This window comes from Bos javanicus, chromosome 12, assembly GCF_032452875.1.
Source record: "Bos javanicus breed banteng chromosome 12, ARS-OSU_banteng_1.0, whole genome shotgun sequence".
In the NCBI taxonomy this organism is placed as follows: domain Eukaryota; kingdom Metazoa; phylum Chordata; class Mammalia; order Artiodactyla; family Bovidae; genus Bos; species Bos javanicus.
Window position 1 is genome coordinate 25,802,404 of NC_083879.1, and position 12,825 is coordinate 25,815,228.

General features: G+C 40.2%; 1 protein-coding gene across 6 annotated transcripts in view; it reads right to left on the reverse strand.

Annotated features, from left to right (window-relative positions):
- Window positions 1–2,228: 2,228 nt before the first annotated feature.
- The window catches only part of NBEA (neurobeachin), a 676,277-nt gene continuing 665,680 nt past the window's right edge, over window positions 2,229–12,825 (reverse strand). For all 6 annotated transcript variants that reach the window (XM_061434789.1, XM_061434791.1, XM_061434788.1 and 3 more), the window contains 4 exons: window positions 9,759–9,860; window positions 7,169–7,365; window positions 5,902–6,053; window positions 2,229–4,098 (listed from right to left, as the gene is read on the reverse strand). In XM_061434789.1, the coding sequence (XP_061290773.1) occupies window positions 4,008–4,098; window positions 5,902–6,053; window positions 7,169–7,365; window positions 9,759–9,860 (542 nt within the window). In that variant the 3' untranslated portion in view covers window positions 2,229–4,007. The remainder of the gene's footprint in view (window positions 4,099–5,901; window positions 6,054–7,168; window positions 7,366–9,758; window positions 9,861–12,825) is intronic.

The window sequence follows — 12,825 nt, forward strand, 5'->3', positions numbered from 1 at the left end:
AGGAATAGATGCAGCTTTACCACCAAATTTGGATTTGTCACGTTTTTCTAAGCAGAGCCAGGGGCAGGGAATTGTATTAATTAAGGACGCTTTGATTTGTTCTCAAGCATCAAAAAATACAGCTTTGATCAACTTGGTGGGGTGGGGTGGGGGGAGTATTCATTGGCTATTGACTAAAGCAGGGGTCCAGAATTGGGACGCCTCTAAGAATGAGGGCAATTTGGGTGCCCAGGGACTCATGGCTGGCAGACAAGTGTTCCCGCTCTGGCATCCTTTCACAGCTTTATTCTCTATTGCACATAGGCTTTCTCTACACAGTGGAGAACTGGTTGCTGGCAGGCCCTGGTTTCTCAGTGACAGGTTAGTAGGTGACAGTCCAGTGACACTGTAAGAAAGGGAAGACATCTCTCTCCCTAGCTTCAAAATACCAAAAAAAAAAAAAAAAGTTGGTTAGGGGCTTCCCTGGTGACTCAGTGGTAAAGATCCCGCCTGCCAATGGCAGGAGACACAGGTTCCATCCCTGAGCCGGGAAGAATCCCACATCCCTTGCACCACAGCTATTGAGCCTGCACTCTGGAGCTCAGGAGCCGCAATTTCTAAACCCACCTGCCGCGGCTCCGGAGGCCCGCGGGCCCTCGAGGCCCTGCTAGGCAACCAGAGAAGCACCAGCATGAGAAGCCCGGGCACTGCAACTAGGGAGGAGCCTCACTGCTCCCCGGCGACTAGAGACAAGCCCACACAGCAACCAAGACCCAGCACAGGCAAAACCAAACAAATAAAATTATTTAAAAAAAAACACATTTTGGGAAAGGTCACTGGTAAACCTACCCCTGACCAAGCACCGGGGTCAACAGAAAAGGGGGTGACGTGGTGGGACCAGGATGGAACCATGAGGTCCCAGGGGTTGAGTGCCAGTTTTAAAAATAGTCACATGATAAGTAGGGGAGGAGGAGGTACCCCCAGAAAACCCACAGCAGATAAACAGGGAAAGCGACGCCAAACAGGTGAAAATGAAAGGCGCCCCCTAGACTGTGGAAGGCGACAGCCACCTCGCCAAAGCTCAACTTAGGCTTTAAAACACCCCAACGTAGAGACGATTAGCCCCATTTTAACTGACGAGAGAACTAAAAACTTACTTTCAGAGTGAGGAGTCGAATGACGCGACCCAGCCCTTCTTTGGTTGAAAATGCCCAGAATATGAGAAGCTCTTAAAACTCTGTTGGCGTCGCTTCTTCCGAAGGGATGAAAGTGGGCAGAGAGTAGGAGTTTAAGGCTTTGAATAGTCCTTCTTTTAAAGCCTTGGGCACCGCTGGCATTTGGAAATTCCCGGTACCTTCACGGGAAAGGCCCCCGGCTGTGGACGCCTCCCGCGTTTTTGGCAGTCAACGTCTTTGCAGCAAATAATTATGCTGCATAATTAACTGGCGTAAGGCGATTTTGTCGTAAAAGATGACCTAGCTGACCGTCTGATACACAGAAAAGGAATCACGACAGTCGATGATGATTTGCCCCAAGTGTTACATTTCTTCTTTTCAAACACATTATGTTGGAGGAGAAAGAGGCTGAGGGTCTGGAAGGAAGGTGCAGACTGGGACTCACATCTCCCACAAAACTCTGGAACTTCTATCAGCGGAGCTGTGGCAACACACCAGTGGAGCACACAGCAGTGTAGAGGCCTTTCACTACCCAGCACAGAGCTCAGTGACAAATATGCATCCTAGAATTTGAAAAGTGATCATCAGTACCTCTTTTAATGAAGCAAGAGACTTTATGGAAAAAGCGCAGTGCTGAATGAGGAAATAAATCAACAAGCAAAAAAAAAAAAAAAAAAACAACTACAAAATACTATGAACATAAGACTTAGGAGACAAGTGTTTAGGTACAGCCTCCAAAGTAAAATCAGTTATTTGAGCAGTATTACCATGAATCTACACACATTTTAAATGTATTAAAGTGTTTGTATTTTGCCATTACTTAAAAAAAATTTTTTTTTAATTAAAAAAAAAAAAAAGATCTGGTTCCTTGGGGTTGCTGGTGCCCCAAACCCCTGCCAGATGGTCAAGCCAAGCAGCTCAAGTTTCAGCAAATTATGGACCATCATTAGGACTCTAGTTCATGTTCATAGATGCTCTAGGCCTTTACATGAGGTGACACTGATTTCTTAAACTTGTAGGACAACATAATGAATGCATGTAAGTGAAGTGTCCAATGAAATGTGGAACAATCAGTGAATTCTTTGCATATTTTATTTTTCTTTTTTTGATTTCCAACTCACACACATCTGGCATATTTTACATCTTTGCAATAAAACATGGTTACAATAGCTTAAGGAATTTATATATCCAAAATATTTCACCATGATCTCAAGATGAAATGAACTTGTCTTCCAGATGTTCATTATCCTCCCAATTCTAAGCTACAAACTCAAGATATTGCTTACAGCCTGGTGATGAATAACTTAATCATTACGCCGATTCCCCAGAATTTCAGAATCTCATAAATACAAACAACAATGAAGAAGGAATTCAGTGCTAAAACTTACTAGTACAAGGTGGATAACAAATAAGTAATCACATCAATAAATAATGATATGTTTCTGGTGCAAAGTGCCAATACAAAGAACCCATTATCTTGTTTTATCTTTTTAAATAAATGACTGCAAGTGAGTGTAAGTTCTGAGAAAATTACATTCCTGTAACATGCCTCATAGCCCTACCGACACAATATGTACATCTATGACGATACGGTCACCAAATATACAAAGAAGAAACATGAATAAAGTGTATATACCCCTGGGTGTATAACTTGATCAGTACAATGTATGGAAAATCATTTGATAGCGTCATTTTATATCATAAAAGATGAATTGCCTTAGGCTAAGAATGTGGCTTTAGGTGAGAATTTCACAAGAACCTAAAAGAATAACTTCAGTTATTGTTATAATAAAGTCTGACTTATTTATTAAAGAAACTAAGCTATTCAAGAACCAAAGAGAGAGAAAAATTAAAAAACAGCAAAAAAAAAAAAAAAAAAGTTAGCATCAGATCTCCTCCCCTAATGTACACACGCTAAGCCAGCAGGATGAGTCTGGAAGAGTTGTCCAGGAGTTGGGAAGTCATCACTAAGGAACTAACAATCGGGATTCCTATTTATACAATAAAACCAGGACCTCATCTCTAAGCCCCCTTTCTGCTGTGTCTTCAAATTATGAAGGGTAGGGCTGAATTTTCTTTGTATAAAGTACCAAAAAATGGCAAATAATGGCTTAGTATCCAAATGCTTTATGAGCAAATTTCACATAGAGGGATGGAATTCAGATTAAAAAGTGCAAACTATATTTTGGTGAAAATGTGAAAAATTATCGATTGAGCCCAAATTCAATCCTTTCATACAAACGGTGTCCTTGGACAGATCTTACTATTCCCTACTGTCAGTGCGCCTGTTCCATCAAGACATAGGGATTAAAGAACATGCAAGTTGTAACTCCACAATAAAATTAAGAAACGTTTTGTTCTTTATACAAGGTTTTACTTTTACAAAAGTATCCCTTTAAATAAGATGCATCTGATGTACAAAGTATCAAACGTGGTTTTTTTTTTTTTTTCTTCTCAGCTTGAAAAGAGGCTGGAAATGGGATGCAGGTTAGGTTCAAAGCTTAAACTTTGTAACAACTGGACACAAGGTTCCTCAGAATTGTCAAAAGTCTCTTGTGACACGTCCTACCACCTTTTCTCAATAAACAACAATATATGAAATAATTACCAAAACATCTCCTAATTCATATAATTTACATGATATAAGCTTGCCTGGTAGCAGCTGGTGTTCAGTCGTGAAAAAACACACAAAGTAAAATGGCTGCTGACTACAATGTACAGCTATTGCTGGGTGTGATGGAATGTACAAACGGAGGTCGATGTAGACGAGTTTTTCTTCCACCAGAGATATTGCCTTTCCATGCAGCACTTGTGCTCTCAGCTTTAACTTGGCTTTTGGTTCTTCATTTGTCTTCAGTATCTGTTCTGATGCTCATAATGCCACCGATTAAAATCTATATTAAAAGCTACAATGCTACCAGAAGCCATGCCAGTGATCAGAGTCCTGGAAAAGCAGAGACAATAGTTAAGAAAGACACAAAATCACTGACATGGTTCTACTTTACACTAAACAATAGCATGATCTCAAAGTTCACCAAGTTTTTGTTTTGTGTGCCCTGAGACAGGATTAAAATTTATTCTTGGTTCTCCTGAGAGACGCTGCCTCAATCCAACACCTGGACCGCTGGACCAAGTGTTATCAACTTGACCCCACAGCTCATCAGATGAACACCTTTCTGAGGACAGCATCTTCACTGTATGTTTATCTGTCAGTTTGTAACTCATGTGCACGTACTTCTGTTTGAACATATCAGGGGCATTATAAAACACCAAGAACAACTGAAATTAGGGATGAGCTTGAAAAAGGAATAGAAACTTGACTAGTATCTTTCCTCACTCCTCCCGGGAGATGCTAACATGAATGCAGCTTTGTCTGTGCGCTCATCTACTAGAGAGTATATGAGAGGATGAGTATCTCATAAAGCCCTTCCTGCCCTCCGCACCCCTTGAGAGGAGCTCATCACTTCCTTTTCCTGTTCATGCTCCTGCCTCCCTCATATGTATTTATTATGATTATTGGAGCTCCTTGGGATTGGTGGTCTTGTTTTATCTCCTCCAGACTGTGCACAGTCCTTAATATATGATGGTGGCAGCAAATGTTTGCAACATGAATACATGAAAGGGATAAGAATGCCAGGGGAATCTTGAAATACTTAAGAATACAAATTATTTCAAATACTTTAGAAACATGAATCTATATACAAATAATTACACAGTAAGCCACTTCCATTTTTCACGAATATAGACTCTGCTTAAATTTTCTTAAAAAAAAGGTTGAGCTGCAGATCAAATATCTCTTTCCCAAACTAACTTAAATTTTATTGCTTTTCTTGATGACTTCAGGATCATTTTACTATAGTGTGAAGATACTTTATCATGTAAATCTTAATATTCATACTATTTTAAAACCAATACTTATAAAGAATACATATACACATAGTTGAAATGAGTTGCTTAATAAACTTTTCTTATTTCTGTTATATAGCAAAAATGAGAAATTATTTACCATATTAAGATCATATAGTTTTAATTTGTTTTTTAAATTTAGAAAATTTAGGCTTTGCATTCCAAATATTCATTTCACCTTATAATAAATGCAAAGACAAATTTTAGGAAATAACAAAATCCTGTTGCAAACTGAGGAATAACAGAAAACTATATTACTTTGTTAACATTCTTATTGATTCCTTCCAAGTAAAGATTACAGTATCTTAGGGCAATACATAAAATACCACAAAATAACATAAATGAGAGATGTGTGAATAAGCAAATGGGAGGTGAGACTGTTTCAAGTAACCAGTGCCTTGTATTTGTAAAACAGAGGCCAGCTGCAGTCTGCACTTTGCATTTGGCTGCATTTAGCTAGACCTATGCCTCAAGCCAAGACTCTGCTAAAAAAATGTGTGTCTTTCACATTATGGAAGCCAGGCAGGCCTGTCTGAGACCAGGTAAAGATCTGAGAACAGAGAAGTTGGTGGGGATAACTCTACGTCTTGGAAAGTGGATGAGTCTGTTTTTCTCCAGACTCATTTCTTTATTTTTTCCCCTTATTCTCTTCCTGTTTCCTTCTTACCAGTATCCTTTCCTAAAGTACTTACTCCTCTCCTCACTCTGCCCTTTTCAACAATAGTCCTTCTTCCATCTGGATGCTGGAGTATTTTTCATCGCACATTTCACCCTTGGTAAAATCTAAAGAACTTTCAATGACAACTCTTGACTGATCACATTTCTCCCCGACATGGCTCACCTCTGGTCATGGGATAAATCCATTGCTCTAATGCCAGCATCACAGCCAGGGTAAATGTACAGCTGCTTGAAGTCACAGGCCTGCCAGACCTCCACCACACCATTGTCCCCTCCGGTCACCAGGTTCTGCCCATCACTACTCAGGAGAATGGCCTTCAGACAAGGTAGAAAAGCAACCATTTCTTTCAGTGTTTCCCAAATGACCAGTGGTCACTACTGAAAGGCACTTGCCACAGGTCCCTTGTCATCATCATCTACTTTTAGCCATTTGTCCAAGTTTTCCAAAGTCTAACCCATAGACTTCCCAATGTAGAATTTATCAAAGTAAGTCTTACACAAAGGATCCTTTAAAACCAATTTAGGTTACAAAGTAACAGAAGTTCCAATAAGAATATTACCAATCTAGTCCAGAAAGAACTTGAGAATTAAGTAACATGATGTTTGTTAAGTTCTGAATACTAACAATGTCAAGACTTTTTAGAACAAATTGCAGAACACATTTCAAAACTGTTTTTTATAATGAAAAACCAGAAATTCTAATTCATTTCTGAGTGATGGGCAATTCAGTATGTAATTTTGGTACAGGGTTTGAAAGATAAGTTTCTATGACAATAAACTCACTTTTAAGGTCAGGAGAGTGCAGTGTAGGAATAGCTTTTTGTCAGGGGAGTTTAAGAAAAATCTCCCTCAGGGTCTAGTGAGGGAGTGAGTCAAAGTTTCTCAGTCCTGTCAACTCTTTGCAATCCCATGGACTATACTGTCCCTGAAATTCTTCAGGCCAGAATACTGGAGTGGGTAGCCTTTCCCTTCTCCAGGGGATCTTCCCAACCCAGGGATCAAACCCAGGTCTCCCTCATTGCAGGTGGATTCTTTCCCAGCTGACCCACAAGGGAAGCCCAAGAATATTTGAGTGGGTAGTCTACCCTTTCTCCAGTGGATCTTCCCGACCTAGGAATTGAACTGGGGTCTCCTGCATTGCAGGTGGATTCTTTACCAACTGAGCTATCAGGGAAGCCCCCCTTAAGGGTCTAACCTCTAATCAAACTACAGCTGTCACCTTCAAAGTCTAATTCACTGAGTTAACTACTTGAGATTAAATGAACCCTGGCTTTGTTCAAAGCATCATCAATATGAATTTATATGTTTTTATAAACCAGTACACATTTACCTGAATACCCGAGAATTTCTAGTACGAGTCACTGAATGCAAAATAGTCAATCTTTAACCTCTTGGCTCAGTCCCTAGTTAGACTCAACATGCAGATTTACCCGTGTTGAATCGTTGATCTCCATTTGAGCCAAAAGTTTTCCGTTGATGCTGAAATTGCTGAATCGCCCTCGTTCATAGTAGATGATACAGTGGCCTTCACTGGAAACAGAAATCAGGCGTGGAAACAAGCAGTTTTCTGGTCCTTCGAGGGCTCTGAGCAAATCTCCAGTGATTGTGTGGACGAGGCAAGGGCCCTCTGCAGAGTAGGGAACAGCAATGGCCACTCATGTTACTCTCACAAACCCACAATTGGCACCTGAATATACACTCAGGTTTGTAGGAAGAGGCAGAAAAGAAAACTATGCTGGCAAGAGCCAAGCACTGATGTTAGATAGCAACAGACAACTGTTATGTGACACACACATGTGTCTTCCAAACTTTTCATTTGGTAAATACTTGTTCTTTTCCTTCATAGGATAATATTCATTAAAACAGGATACAGTCCATACATTACATGAGAATAAAAGAGACTGTATGTCCCGCAAGTGTTCTCATGTGTTTAGAAAATTTTTCTTTACAAAGTTTGGGAGAATTATCAAAACAGTTGCTAAATTTCTTTGGTATCATCAAAATTTTAACACTGTGCCACATAAAGATACATTACTGTCAATGTACCTTTTCTATGGTCTATATATAAAATGTAAAAGGCAAAATTGAGAAAATTAATCAAGTAATTCAGACTGTAGGAACATTGTTTCAAATAAATGAAGAATGAGGCAAGAATGTAAAAGTAGTATGGGGAATGATTTATTTTGCTTCAACTGTTTCTCTCCCCCGCCTCAGGCAGAAACAGCGCTGAGATAAAATATTCACTGCTGCTGCTGCTAAGTTGCTTCAGTCGTGTCCACTCTGTGCGACCCCATAGACAGCAGCCCACCAGGCTCCTCTGTCCCTGGGATTCTCCAGGCAAGAATACTGGAGTGGGTTGCCATTTCCTTCTCCAATGCATGAAAGTGAAAAGTGAAAGTGAAGTCGCTCAGTCGTGTCCAACTTAGCAACCCCATGGACTGCAGCCCACCAGGCTCCTCCGTCCATGGGATTCTCCAGGCAAGAGTGCTGGAGTGGGGTGCCATTGCCTTCTCCAAATATTCACTAGCCAAGTTCATAAAAATAATTGGTTAATATAGTTTGGTATTACCTATCCAAGGCAATGGCACCCCACTCCAGTACTCTTGCCTGGAAAATCTCATGGATGGAGGAGCCTGGTAGGCTGCAGTCCATGGGGTCACTAGGAGTCGGACACGACTGAGCGACTTCACTTTCATTTTTCACTTTCATGCATTGGAGAAGGAAATGGCAACCCACTCCAGTGTTCTTGCCTGGAGAATCCCAGGGACAGGGGAGCCTGGTGAGCTGCCGTCTATGGGGTCGCACAGAGTCGGACACGACTGAAGCGACTTAGCAGCATATCCTTTAGAAATACTCCAAAAAACTTTATATGAATTTTATTCCTATTTTTCAATCAATTGATTTCAGTAGATATATATTTTTCAAAACAAGTGATATTATGAGGCTATACCCAAATTTTTTCCTGATTACTAAAGTAATAGACGTGCATTCCAGAAAATATGAAGAATTAAAGAGAAAAATAGCAATCACTTGTAATATCAACCATCATCTATAGAAAGTTACTGTTTTTTCCCTATGCGTATTATGTGGCTTGTGTTTTCCTTTTCTTTTTTTTGCTTTATAGAACAGAATGACGTTATACATATTATTACTAAAACAGACATTAAAAGACACTTATTGAAAATACCTTTTGTATTCCTCCCTGGGTTATTTACTCTTAAATACAAAAGCAAAGTGTCCCTGTGTGTTCAGACATCACATCTTCTATGTATAATAGCAGTCAGAATAAGGCCCTAGAAACAAAATCTGATCATCTCATCATCTTGCTAAAAACCTTCGATGGTTTTCTACTATGTTCAAAACAAACGCAAATTGCAAATCCTTATGCCTTGGGTCTCCCGCCTCTTCCCCCTTCTGTCTCCTCACCTCCGTGGTGCCCTCAGCACACTCAGCCCCTCTGGTTTTCTTTCAGTTTCTCTTAAGCATTAGGCTCCTTCCTGCCCCAGAACCTTCCATGGAGAATTGGTATCTGAGCCAGAATTAGAATCGAAGTTTCCTGACTTCTCCCGAAGCAGTACTTCTTCCATAAAAAGCCAAAAGAACTAAGCCATCATATTTCCTCTCCCACCTACCCAACCTTGAGAAGAAAGGACTAGTGGAGGGGGTGGACCCAGGGCTATGTCTGGTGAACCGCCTGAGCCCCCGTGATCCCCTTGATCACGGCTCTCTCCCCCTTGGCTTCTGAACGTGATTTGTAATGACTGCATCAGATGCGTGTGCTACAGTTTGATTTACCAGTGTTCTGGCTAGAATGCCGGTGACCACAAAGTACTTCATAAAAATTTACATCTATCTTATATTAGTACTAGCAAATATTAATAAAACTAAACAGCTGCAAAGAACCTAGGGATTGCATTTGTCTACGGAAAGACTCCTCAAGGAAACAAATCACAAATCATGGTTAACTTGTGAAAACAGTACAGTTTTTAAAGACCTAAAATGAAAGAAATGTCTCCTGACCTTTAGCACCACTGATAACAAGTCCAAGTTCTGCACAGACAGAAACGCAGACTACTTCATGGTCATGGCCCGTGAGGACAGCTCTTGGAGCAGGATAGTCACCTGGAAGGGAACAACAGCAGTGAGTGTCCACAGACCAACAGCAGGAATGAAGGGTTCTACCATTAAATCGAACACTTAAAAATAACAACCATTAATGTTTAGTAAGGGCATTTACTATTAATAGCTGTGTGACCATGAGGCAGTTATTTAATCTCTCTGCTTTTTCCTCATCTGCAAAATGAGGAAACCTACTGTGCCTACCACACAGGAAGCTTTTGCTGTTGTTCAGTCACTCAGTCGTGTCCAACTCTTTGTGACCCCATGGACTACAGCATGCCAGGCTTCCCTGTCCTTCACTGTCTCCCAGAGCTTGCTCAAACTCATGTCCATTGAGTCGGTGATGCCATCCAACCATCTCATCCTCTGTTGCCCCCTTCTCCTGCCTTCAATCTTTCCCAGCATCAGGGTCTTTTCCAATGAGTTGGCTCTATGCATTGTGGCCAAAGTATTGGAGCTTCAGCTTCATCATCAGTCCTTCCAATGAATATTCAGGGCTGATGTCCTTTAGGATTGACTGGTTGGATCTCCTTGCAAGTCCAAGGGACTCTCAATAGTCTTCTCCAGCACCAGAGTTTGAAAGCATTAATTCTTCTTTATGGCTCAGCTCTCACATCCATACACAACTACTGGAAAAACCATAGCTTTGACTCAGGATGCTTAGATGACGGCTAAGTCAACAAATGTGACCTACTTATAACATCATGATAGTGGTGAGAAATACTTTTTTTTCTTCTGATTACTGTGAAGAAATAGAAATCAAGCTTGCCAAAACATAGGAGGTAGGTACAATTATTTTTTCTATTTTATAGAACTCCAAAGCTTTGAAAGGTTGTTCAACTTACACAAGTTCATATAGGAGCAAGTGTTGGAACTGAACCCAGAGCTAGGTAATTTTGCAACACTTGCTCTTACCCCTTTAAAAATGTTCCTTAAGATCTTCAACAAAACAGGCTATGGTGCTTTGATTTTTTTGGAGATGGGAATGGAAAGTAGTAGAGCAAAGAAGAGACAATCAGATGATCATCTTAATTCTCCATCTGACTTTGGTGCGATCCTAGCCAAGAAAGAGCAGCTGAATATTCTGCATCAGCATTCTGACTGCCAAGTGCTTTGCCCTCTGTACTGAGTGCATGCCTTCTAAGTGACAGCGGGTTAGGAGTTGGGAGTATAAAGAAGACGTACATTGTAACCTGGAATTGCTTAGAACACATCCAACCACCATGGCACATCTTCCACAGGTTGACCACTGGAGGCACTCAACAATGACAAGTGTGAAGAACAAAAGTGGGTGCACAGAGCGAAATGGGATTAAACAAAAAAGAAAAAAGAAAGAAAAAAAATCCACAAATGAATGGAGAGAAAAGCAGAATATTGGTGAATAAACTGCATGCCTGTAAGACTGTGAGAAGGACCAGCAAAACTGAGAGGGCTTCTTGCCCAGCGGCGTCTTGCTGGGAAAGTCATTCGGAGAAGCCACTTTCGAGACGGAAATGAGGGATTGCTACAGTCTCGGTACAAAAGTGTGGAGGAAAAGGAAACAACAGAAATGCAGACAGGAATTTTGGAAGGTGCATTGGGTATGCTGCCATCCTGGGTACATACAGTCTGGAGTGGCTGCTTTGGTACAAGGGAAAAGAAAGCCAGTGTCAGCTGTACAGGATAGGATATGAGGACCCAACAGACTCTGAAGTGAAACTCTGTTGAAGGCAGGGTGCTCAGAAGAGGGACATGAAATGCTTATTAACAATTAACATCTGCCTATTCATGTCAGATCCAACAAATATTTATCAATGCCTTGTAATATCCAAACTATTTCCACTTTTCATTAACAACATCACACTCATTAATGCCTTATATTGCCTCTTTAATTATTAAATAGTTCCAGCAAACTTGTATGATTTTGTTATTCATCTTGGATGTATTGTTCAGTTGATGCTACAATATAATTTCAGCAAAGAGCAAGTATTATACATAAGTAAGCCTTTGTGCATATATAAAAATATCATTATTTCATGTTGTCAGTATCATTTGACCATTACTTTTTCCTGCTTGAGAAGTCATGTTGTAACTTGGCCTTGTGACTGCAACTCTTCCAGAATTCTTGGTATTTATCAAATTATGGTCTGTGTATCCTGGGATCTGTGGCTATTTTATTGAGACTGAAAAGTTCTATGAAAAATTTTAAATTTCAGATTTACATTTTGATGATACTCTATATTTTTAACCAGTTGTAAAGATGAAATCTTTCTCCACCATCAAAAATCTATGCTGTGGCAATTAATAGTTGAAATGCACTTAAAGATTACGATGAGCTAATTAAGTCAATGTTTCTCAAACTAGATTCAAGGAGTCCAAGAACACATTCCTTAGAGTCAGAGATTTTTGGGGGGTTAGTAGTAATTTTGTACTTTTTAAAAGGGGTCAGTGTATTAGAAAGTTTGAGGAATATTATTGTAGACTATTTTTATTGATAATTAAAAAATTCAAGTTGGTAGCTTCCACACAACTATGTGTATTTTCATTTGCTTTTAGATTAAAAACATTAATTATTTATTAAATATTTATAGCATATATAAGGTTAAGAAAATAAAATGAATTACCTTGTACTCACCCCCAGCTTAAAAATATAGACTATTACCAATGGCTTTAATGTCCCCTTTCTCATACCTTAGAAAATATTAAGACTTTTGAGAAAGTTCTGTATTTCTCTCCTGTTCACTCTGCTTCACCTGGTTGTTGGGTCTGTGATCTTTCCTTTAGGATGCCTGAGATCCTGCATGCTAGCCTGCTTTTCTCTGTGAACTCATACTTTTTTCTGGATCAGGCTGAACCCCCTCCTCCATCTCATCTCTCAGAGAGATGTCCTACACTTCCTGGGCTGCGATTCCCTCACTGTGAAGGAGGCAGTGGAGGAAGTGAATGTCCAAGGGCTGGAGCTTGTGCCCCGCTCCTGGGTCAGCCACTC